Source organism: Bactrocera latifrons, unplaced genomic scaffold, assembly GCF_001853355.1.
Source record: "Bactrocera latifrons isolate USDA-ARS-PBARC rearing strain unplaced genomic scaffold, ASM185335v1 scaffold_81, whole genome shotgun sequence".
Lineage (NCBI taxonomy): Eukaryota > Metazoa > Arthropoda > Insecta > Diptera > Tephritidae > Bactrocera > Bactrocera latifrons.
In genome coordinates this window covers 353798-364537 of record NW_017537501.1, presented here as the reverse complement: position 1 = coordinate 364537, position 10740 = coordinate 353798, and the positions used below count along the sequence as shown (strand labels likewise).

The window sequence follows — 10740 nt, the reverse complement described above, 5'->3', positions numbered from 1 at the left end:
TTTTTTTTTTAATTTTTTTTCTAATCTTTTCTATTTTTGTTATATTTTTTCAATTCTTTTCCTCATCTTTCCAATACTTGTTTAATTTTCATTTCTTTTTTGTTTTATTTTTCCAAATAACAATTGTGATGAGTGCCCTTTCGAATACAAATTCATAACAGCCGTGCGGCGTTCGTTAGATGGCGTCTAACCGAATTGCTGTTGAGAGAAATATGCCGTCTGCCTCACAGTGGTTTATGTTTGTCTATGTACATATGTATTTAAGGGGTGAAATCCCAGCCTTTGTGATCTGTTTTAAATACTACATTTTTTTTTTAATTTGACATTAAACTTGTACATGATCGCAAAAAAAAGCTTTTTTTCGTTTTATGTTTGTAATGACTTAAGTGGGTTGAAATAGCATTTTTACTATTTATTAAATAAATCATATACAAATCATATACAAATAATTCGGCATATTAAAGATAGATATTTAAACCGGAGTTTGTGAAAACTTTGCCGTTGACACCTCACGTCCCTTGAGTTATTATAAAACCAAAAATTATTCTTTAGTGCATAAGTGCATTTTTGACACCCCTTAAATTTATAGAAATTTATGCTAACACTTTTCAGTTGGGTAGTTTCTGACCATTATTACTTGAGGTGCTTTTTCGAAATGGTATCATTGTCATTATTTCTGTGTGCCAATGAATTTGAAATATTGTAAACCGCTTCTTAGTTTTAAAATTGCATTGCAGGGACACCGTGCCTTCCACATTTTTGATTCTCAGCATCCATTTGCTCAGGTTAGCTTAAACTGGTGGCCAATAATCCACGCGATACCAGATGGAGTTCAGTTGCTAGGTCCAAGAGGTTTGCTTAAGTAACTCTCGTTATTAAGTAATGCTTGGAGACATTTCTTTGCTTTCGCACAAAAAAAAAAAAAAACATTTTTAACCGACGAGGAAATTAAACGATTTTAGTGGCGGAAACTTGAGTTAGTATATGTCTTAATACATATAGACGTCGTTTGCTAAATTTAAAATACTTTGCACTTTAATGAACTGTTTAATATTAATTTCTTGTTTGTTTTAGTTTTGAATTTGGTCTGCCAAAAACAAGTTTTGGACACTGTTTTAGGTTTATTATTATTTTCTTTAATGCTCTTTTTGGAGAATAAATTCATTATTTTGCTTTTTCATGCACGTTTTGTAAGGCCGGTAATTTAATTTTTTTTTCAAAAAGGAGCTAGTTTTTTATGTTTTTCATAAAGGAGCTAGTTTTTTTATGTAAATTCAAAATAAAATCAAAATCAAAATATAATATAATAAAAAATTAAAAGAAGTATATGTTCTGTTTTTATAGTCGATTCATAAGACTTTGGCTTGGAGAGTGGTGAATCGAACAAACAACTCGCTTAAATCAAATATAGCAAACGATTACAACAATTTATTAGTTAGTTTTAACCACATACTACAATACACATTATACCCATACATAAATGGGAAATATCAGGCCATTGTAAGATATAGCTGCCATAAAAACAAATCATTCAATGTCCAGTGCTTATATGGAAAACTCCTTTCATTTTTAAATTATCTTCACGAAATTTGGCACAGATTATCAACATTCAAAGCAACACTGAAGATATTGTTCAGATCGGAACGTTGTCATATAAACTGATCGCTCAAAAGGAAGATAAATATCATATCATTATTGAGGATATATTACATTTCTTTATTTTTTGATAATACTACTTAATATACAATTTATTTGATCATCTTCAAAAATATTTACAAAAACTGGTTCTTTTCCGTAATTTAATTTCTTTAATTTGATAACCATCGTGAAATATATAACTTTTCTGACCAATTGGTGGTAACCCTCTTTAATAATACATATTTCTTGTCTTTAGTATAATTAGTTTGTCATCCACCAGATATTCCCCCTCTTCCAATATATGTACAAAAACTGGTTCTTGTCTTTGATATTTTCATTTGGACGTTTAATTAACCTTTTATTTTATTTTCTTACTGTGGGCAAAAAATAGTAAGACTTTTTAGATTAAATTTCGCCCAAAAACCCATTCATAGAAATACTTTTATTTTCCAAGTTGGTATGACTGTCAGTGACTTTTGATGCAAATCAAGAGCATTAAGTTCTTATATGGAAAGCGGTCATATTTGGTAATATATATATAATATATTCATGAAACTCGATATAGATTATTGTTCTAGGCAACGCTACAAATGCTGTCATACGAACTGTTTGATTTATTTCTAGGTTTTTATATTATTTTTCTTATATATTCTGTGTATTTTTTCTGCTTTTTACTATATTAATTTGCAAAAGTCTTACTTAGAGTAAATTTTGCTGATTTTACCTCTGCAATTTCTTGTTATCTCTCACAGAACTTTAGTCAGTATCTTACCAAGAACACTGCCTATGCTTACCTACATACACACATACATATACACATGACAATCAAGCGACTTCTTATCACATTTGCTGATCGACGACGACAAGTTGAATAGAGTCGTTGTTCTGTGCATTGTGTTTACATACACATACATACAAGCACATACATGTATAAGTACCATACTATTTACTTAACTATACATAATAGTACAATATAATAGTTAAAGTTATATTTAAACTTCTCCTTAGCGTTTAATATTTGCCAAGCAATCTAAGTGCAAATAATAAATAACTCGCGAACAACGCGATAAATACACGCGAAGGTCTATTCAAAGCTTAATAAGCAAATATGTTTGTAAGAGTTGTTGTGATGTGATTACTATAGCGATGAAGGTGTATTATTGTATTATATAAATATTATGATAACAGCGCGCTAAGGCCAATGTGTCTTCGCAACGGACACATAGAAAGTTGCCAGCTCTTTCAAATTATTTTAATATAATTTCCTTTGAACTCCCATAAACTCCAGCACTCATGATTTTTTTCTTTTTATCTCTCTTCTCGCTCCACACAGACTGTCCAAACATCTTGGCGACCCCAGCTGCCGTTGCCCAAAGAACTTGCCGACGACGCCAGCGACTCCACCGATGAGCAAAGTGCCGCTGCTGCAGACGCCGCCAATATGGAGCGCTCCGCACAGCATCGCACAACGTCACATGGCAGCAGCCGAAAAGACAATACACTAAGCGGTGCACAAGCTGTGGCGCAACAAACGCCCCAAACGGCAAACGCTTCGAATAAGAAGTGGTCCTTCGGGCGTCTCTTTCGTCGCAAGAAAGAGATCGCTACGGAGTCGTCCTCCGAAGAGGATCGTAAAGCTGGTTTTGTGCCACACCAACAAAGGCAGCCGCCACGCGTCGCTAGTGGCGCCGCTGGCAGTAGTGCCAATTTAAAAACGAAAGCGAGTAAATCGCATAAAGTCAGTCGTAGCGGTAAATTGAATGGCGCCAGTTTCGATCATATCGTTGTCAGTCCACAAACGTCGGGCGCACCATACACACCACCACATCCACCACCGCCGGCACATGTAGATCATGAATTCTTTTTGCCTGTGGAGACCATATCACCCACCGAGGCGTACTATCAGAATCAACAACCGCAATACCTCCAACATGGCGCACAACCGGCGGCATATACGCGCTCCGCCAATTCACTGGATCGACGCGCTGCAAGGGCCGCGCTTAAAACACGCTCAGCGCAACGGCTGCCGCATGAGTCGGCGCCTGGTGCGCACTCCTCCAGTGAGGAGGAGCTGATATCGCTGAACTCATCGACATTCTCGAAATATCGCAGTGATGAGAGTATACACAGCGGCGGTCAGGGCGCCGCTAATGCGCAGAACAGCAGGCGTAGTCGCGCCGCGCGCAATGAACGTTACTACAAGCGCTTGTCGCGCGATGGCGAGCCCAGCAGCGGTCAGGTGCCGGTGATGTACGCGCCGCAACCAACACAACGCTGGAAAACGCAGCCGGTGCCGCTCTCCATTTACAATCCAACAGCGCAAGCGCCCACCGCCAACGCCAACATCAGCGCTGCAGCTACAGCCGCCACACCGCGCCTACGCAACACAAGCAGCCTGCAACATGTTGCGCCCTACGTGCAGTGGGGCCAACTGCAGCAACAACCAAAGAACTTGCAAAATACCGTCAACGATAGCAAACGCAGCATCAGCTATGACAGTCACATACATTTGCAGAATATTAATGGCCGCTTGCAGACCAAACCATTGCCACCACCGCCGCCACCGCGTGATCCATTGCGACGCGTGAATGTCAGTGGACAAATGCAAAATGGCAGCGCTGGCGATTTGCGCCCCATTTCGTACGCCTTCGACCAAAGCGGTTTGCCGACGTTGTCGGCCACCACTCAGCGTATGGGCGGTCGTTGTGTGTCGGATGATAAAATTTGGTCGGGTCCAGCGGGACCACACTACCAATCAGTGCATTCATTGAATACGCCCAGCGCTGGTGTAACGCAACCCATGCCACAGGGTACGCCACATCATCGTCGCTTTATAACGCGCGCTGAACGTGACGCGCATCCCGCGAAGAAATCATTGCCGAACGGCATCGAATTTCATTATGTTGCCGATGCAACACCGCGCTCACGCAAACCCATACACATGCTGGAGCCGCAACTCGATGCGGCGAGCAATGACGTGGCCACCACCGGCATCTTACGCACTTCCAAGAGCGGTCTGCCTACTGCGTCGTCCAAACAAATGCAAGTTAATGATTTCTGGAAGCGCCTGGATGCGAGCACGCATCAACGCGGACGCGAACCTGCGCGCACTTATGCGCAGGAAAGCAATGTAAAACCACGCTCGATATCCAGCTCACGTGTGGCCGAATTGCGCGCCTACCCAATACCCGTTTACTCGGAAGTGCAGAAGCCAAATAAGAAACGTACACAAGCAGCGCCGCCACACGGCGCGGATGAGGTAGACAACATTGTGTGCGGCAGCTTGCATATAAAGTCCAAGCCGGACTCAAACTCAAATTTCGTGGAGATACGTAATAAGGATTACAATAAGAGCAGCTCAATGCCAAACCACTATCAGCGGCGCTCAGGTGAGATACCCAATACGCCGAATAAATATGACGAGTATGTCGCTGAGAAGCGCGAACAGCATCACAAACCGATTTTCACGCCACCAACGCCGCCACAACGTAAACTCTCCATACCGCCAAGCAGCGCGACGCCTGAACTGCCCATATATTTTCCGCGTAAGAAGCCCGCCAATTTGGAGGAGGCAATCAATGAACTCGAAGCCATCTATAAGTCACTTGGTCTCACAGAAGAGCCGGAGAAGAAAGAGCGCGTACCGACGCCAAGCGAATTTGAAAAGTATGCTTTGGCGCATGCGCACGAATATGATGATGAGGATTCGCCTACGGGCGAACCCGATCCGATACGCGACGATGTGGCCTACCGTAACATGCAGTTGGCGAATTTGCAGCACAAAACCGTGGAAAAGCAGCCACCGTTCGGCATACCTGTTGGCCCGGTTGTTGCCGCGCCGCAAAACGACTATCTGCATGTTACGCCTATTGTAGAGCCCATCGCATCGATGAATACGCCCGATATAGTTAAAGATGATTTGGCGGTGCGCGCCTTGCGCAAGGATCCACCAGGCGCCAAAGATAAGTTTATCTACCCTTACAGCTCTTTTCAGAAAAAGAATCGTGCTACGCGCACACAGTCCGCCAACATATATAATCTTATACACCGCGACGCCGCAAAGCCATCGGGCGGTGATCTACACTCTTATCTGGAATTGACGCGCAGCCTAGAGCGTGCCGGCAGCATGTCCGATCTGCACAAGGATGCTGGCGCAACGGCCGCGGATGTGCCCACAACACTAGCGCTGCTGCGCAATATCAAAGAACAGGACCAACAACAACAACAGCAGCCGCCACCACAAAAGAAAGTCGAGATGTGTATAAGAGACAGGCACAAGGATGCTGGCGCAACGGCCGCGGATGTGCCCACAACACTAGCGCTGCTGCGCAATATCAAAGAACAGGACCAACAACAACAACAGCAGCCGMCACCACAAAAGAAAGTCGCGATACCCTTCCGACACCCCAGTCAAGGTGGCGCCATTTGCGCGCTGCCCGAAAAGCTGCCCACCAATAGCGCGCACAAAGAGGAAGTGCACAAACCGCCAGTGCCGCTGCCGCGTAAGAGTCTCACACCCGAACCGACCGCAGCGAATGCGCAAATGGAGGATGCGTTAAATAAAATCGCCATGGATGCGCAAGAGAAGTCGGAGAAACTGACAAAAGAGCTGCAAGAGCTGCGCAAGGAAGCGCTGATAACTGCCGCGCGGCCGAAAGCGGCGAGCGCTGAGGAAGAACGCCTCGAGAAGGACTTGCAGGAAATCGAAGCGGTATCAGAGGCGGCCAAGCGTTGCGGTAAAATGCTTTTAGATACACTACCGGATGCCAGTGAGAGCACGGTACAAGCGAAACCGCGCAAACTGCACAAAGAGGGCAAATTGATCGAGGCTATCGATCAGGTATCCGAGGCGGCAAATGCGGTATGTGAGAAAATACTAAAGGATATTGTAACCACCGAACCGCCGGTAGTGATACAGGAGGCAGTGCAGGTGAAGAATAAGCAAACACCCACTGAAATGCTCGTTATGCCAAATCTTATCAAAAAACTGGATCCCATACAATCGGAGCAGATCGAGGCGATCGCCAAACGTTGCATGCGCCAACTGAGCGCGCTGGCCGATGACAATCCCGACTATGACAACCTCAACCAGGAACTCCAACAACAGCAGCAGCAGAGCGCAACCGGAGCCGCCACAGCCGTTGCTTGTAACGTCGAACATTTAACCAAGGCGTCAGCGGCAAAAGTTGATAATCTCATTTCTACCGTTGCAGAAGTGACGCCCGTACAGCCAGCTGCGGCGCCGAAGCAGCACCCAGACATTGAGGAGATCGATCAAATTATGCAAGAATGCGAGGAACAAATGCGTGCCGATACTGTAAATTCATCAACGACTACAGCGCCGCCTCCTATAGCGTTGTCGGAACGCACTTTGGCCACAACACGTGCGCTGGTCACAGCGCATACGAAAAACAGCAGTGGCGATGATCACACCACAGCGCCCAGCATGACCACAAGCAGTTATTGCAGCAGCAGTAGCAGCAATAACGTTGTGGGCGCAGCCAAACCGGGCGCCAGCACGACGACCTCCTCGTTCTCCTCCTCCAGCGATTGCCTAGCCAAATCTTCGAGTCCCTCCGCCGGTCGACGACAATCTTCGAGCATTACCTCCTTCAATCCTTACTCCTCCAGTGATTATATTAAGTCACCAAGTAGTGAATATCATGCACCCAGCACCGATCCAATAAAAACGTTCAGTAGCACCTCGTACGATGTCAAATCGACTACGAGCGCCGCCACACCGAATATAAGCGCCACAACGAACAGCACATTTAGCTACTCGCCATCGCCGCCACTCAATCTGACGCCCGTCAGTGAAACTGCCGCCATCATTGCTGCCGAAGGTAGTCGCGCGGCGTCAGCTACGCGTCAGTCGCAGGAGCGCACGCGCACACGCCCATCTTCCTCGCCATCGCAGTACAACTCCTCCGAGGAGTTGGCAATGATTTTCGGTATTGACGAGCAGCCGCGTCGCCAACGCGCCCAACAACAAGCCAAAGAAATGCAGTCAGCTACAAAAGTTTCAGGTAAAACCGCAGTTACTAAATCAGTTCATGTGCCAAGCGCGCCATTGACATCATCCAGTCATGCATCCGCTCTCCATGCAACCATGCTCGATACTGCTACCAACACTACTACCACTACTACTACTACTATTTATACTACCGCAAATGCTACCCAGCTGTACACTAATCCCAATATTGTTGCTGTTGCCGAGGCCTGCGAAGCCGTGGCGCCCCTTAACACTAATAACACAGCGCCTCTGAGTGTTATTGCTGTTGTTGATGATAATATTGAAGTTGTTGTTATTGATGTTGATGTTGATGTTAAAGACACCACTACTACCACCACCACTACCACTAGTATTAGTAACATAACAACCAATAACCCCACTACCATAGCCATAAATACCAACCTCAAAAATTCATCCACTAGTTTAAGTCCAAGTAGTTATAAGCTTGCATCCATACCGGAGACTCATGCGGACGAATTGTCGGAGTGTACGTCTCCAAAACTGTCGCCCAATTTTAATAAGATCTATGCTAGTAAAATAAGTATTATCGTCGATGGTATAAGAGCTGAGCCGGCACGCAATGTAGAGCTCAGTGCGCTTGGCGACTCGTCGCTGAGTTCGTGTGAGGATGAGACCTCGTCCAATCCAGACTCGGGTAATGTTAGCTTAGCTGATTATCCACTCACGAATACACAAACGAATAATGCCTGCCTGCAGCTGGAAAGCGCCTATAATAGTCGTTTTGAGATTAAGAAAAAGAAAAGAAATTTCATTAGTGAGATAGCCATAGAGCGCACAGCTGTTGAGTCCAACACTGAGAGTGAATACAAAAGCAAAACATATGCTGAGGATTTTCCACCGCCACCAAGTGAGGAAGAACTGCTGGACAGTTTGATAGGAGTTATTAGTATGGGGGATGCTGAGAAAGAAACGATTGAGAGTGTAGAACTTCAGGATGAGAACATTACAAGTGAAAGTAATAACAGGGAAATATTAGAAAGCCCGTTTGATTTGTTGGAGGTTAAAGAGAACATGCGAGGAACTTACGATAGTTTTGAATCACAAAGTACTGATGAAAACAGTTGTAAAGCAAGTAGCTTGAGTAAAAATGATATGAAAAGGGAGAGTATAGGAGAAAGTGCTTCGAATAAATATATGCTTGATTCACAAAACCGTGAATTAGAAAAATTAGACCAGAGTATAATAAGTGAAAATGACTTTGAGAGCCGAAATGAGAATATATTTTTCACGGGTGAAAGTCTGGGTGCAGAAAACTCACTAAAAGAGAGTACTGTAGAAGAAACTAGAACTGAAAAACGAAAACCCAAGCCCATTGAGCGAAAATCAAGATCGTCTAAAAAGCTCGACGACGCAGATTTGATAGAATTAGCACAACTGGTGAGAAGTAGTAGTGATTCTCGCAGAAATAGTGAAGCTTCAACAGCGGACGCGTACTCTGCAGATTCCGAATACAATTCCGCCGAAGAACTGAAATGCACTGCAACAGCGTGCATTAGTACCGAGCTCGAACAACTGAGATTAGCATTCTCCGACATTTTAGAGCGAAATCTCACAGATATCGATGAGTTGCCGCGCATCGAGGAAGAGGATGATGCAATTGCTGCGCTTCTCAACCAAGAAGAGAACACAATTAGCGAACACATAGAGATGAACAATGAAATTCACGAGACGCCACGACGAAAACTCAGCGTAGTCTATGAGACACCATCACTAAATCTCAACATATCGGAAGTGAAGATCAGTTTTACGCCAGCAGATCAGCTTGAAAGCGAAAGTACAGCACAAGATGCTCTGACACAAATAACGCAATGCAACGCCAAAGTGGAGCAGTTCAATGAGGCGCTCGAAGCATTGCCGGAAAAGGGGTTAAAGGTTGGTAGTAGTACAGCAGCGTCAGATAGTAGCAGTCTGTTACCATGGTGGCGCCGGCATGATGCGCTGGAGGAAGATGAGAAGCCATCAACAAGCGCGGCGGCGGCGGTTAAAGCCACGAAAGAACGTCGCGCTCTCTCAATATTTGGCGAATTGCGCCCGACAGCGGCGGCGGCGTCGAGTAGCTTAACGACACTCGAGCACGTGCTCATGGCTTGTTCGTTGGGCGTTATCACACCGACAGATCTGTACACATTGTGCCTAATCATAATCGGCATGATAACCATAATAGCCATTGTTTTGTTTTGAGTCGCATTGAGTGTTTGACTCGAAACCAATATTGTTGAGTTTTTCTTTTTTGCTCACTGGTAGTTGTTGTAGTTGTATAATGGCGACAATTTAGTTGAAGCGAAATGTGTTTATGAAAAGAAAACTTTGCACACTGTTAAGTTTGGTAGTGTTTGGTATTAAATAAACGAAAAATATAAATAAACACCGTTTAAGCATTTGAGTGACTTTTGAAATGAGTGGATTTTAGAGCATAGTGTAAAGCGCACTCACACATACTTAAGTATTGTAAATTTGTTAATAGAGTTGTAGCGTTAAGTTGACTACCTGCATACTTAATTAATATAATTTTAATTATAATTTGTGTATTAATTAACGAGCAAAACCCAAACGATTAACGAAATTAAATGATTTTGATAACGATTTTTTCTAAAATTAATTTTTAATTTAAAAATTTAATTTTTGGAAACTTTTAGCAATAATTCTACAAAAATAAAATGGAATGTAATTATTTTTGTTTTTGTATTTGTATATTGATTTGGAATTTACTTTAGTACCGCATACAACGAATGCTTTTATTACAAAATATCGTTTCAACATGCGACGCATACGAGATTTATTGCAACGAAATTTGCTGACAAAAACGAAAAGTAATTTTTAATTATTGAAATAAATTAGTAAGACTAGTGAGTATTGGTTTTTAAAAACTAACTGTTACATTTTTTTATATAAGTAGTTTTAAATAAACTTTTCCGCAATATTTAACAGAATAAAATTTGCACCGATTATAATTTATTGTACCGTTAGATTTATTACAAGTAATTTGAAAGTGCGTGATTTTTTATTAATGTGAAAAAACTGTATTTTTTTATTATGAATAAAAGTGTATAGTAATAAAAAAAATATAA

The 10740-nt window shown here is 43.0% G+C and overlaps 1 protein-coding gene across 15 annotated transcripts in view; it reads left to right on the top strand.

Annotated features, from left to right (window-relative positions):
- Positions 1-10740, top strand: part of LOC108976888 (supervillin) — a 423491-nt gene that overhangs the window by 102474 nt on the left and 310277 nt on the right. For 12 of the 15 annotated variants that reach the window (XM_018946288.1, XM_018946286.1, XM_018946290.1 and 9 more), the window contains 2 exons: positions 2972-5775; positions 5911-7664. The exons of 1 other annotated variant lie outside the window; for it this stretch is intronic. In XM_018946288.1, coding sequence (XP_018801833.1) covers positions 3080-5775; positions 5911-7664 — 4450 coding nt within the window. In that variant the 5' untranslated portion in view covers positions 2972-3079. Of the gene's footprint in view, positions 1-2971; positions 5888-5910; positions 7665-10740 lie in introns of those variants that run through there. 2 more of the 15 variants (XM_018946282.1, XM_018946296.1) reach the window with 2 other exon arrangements.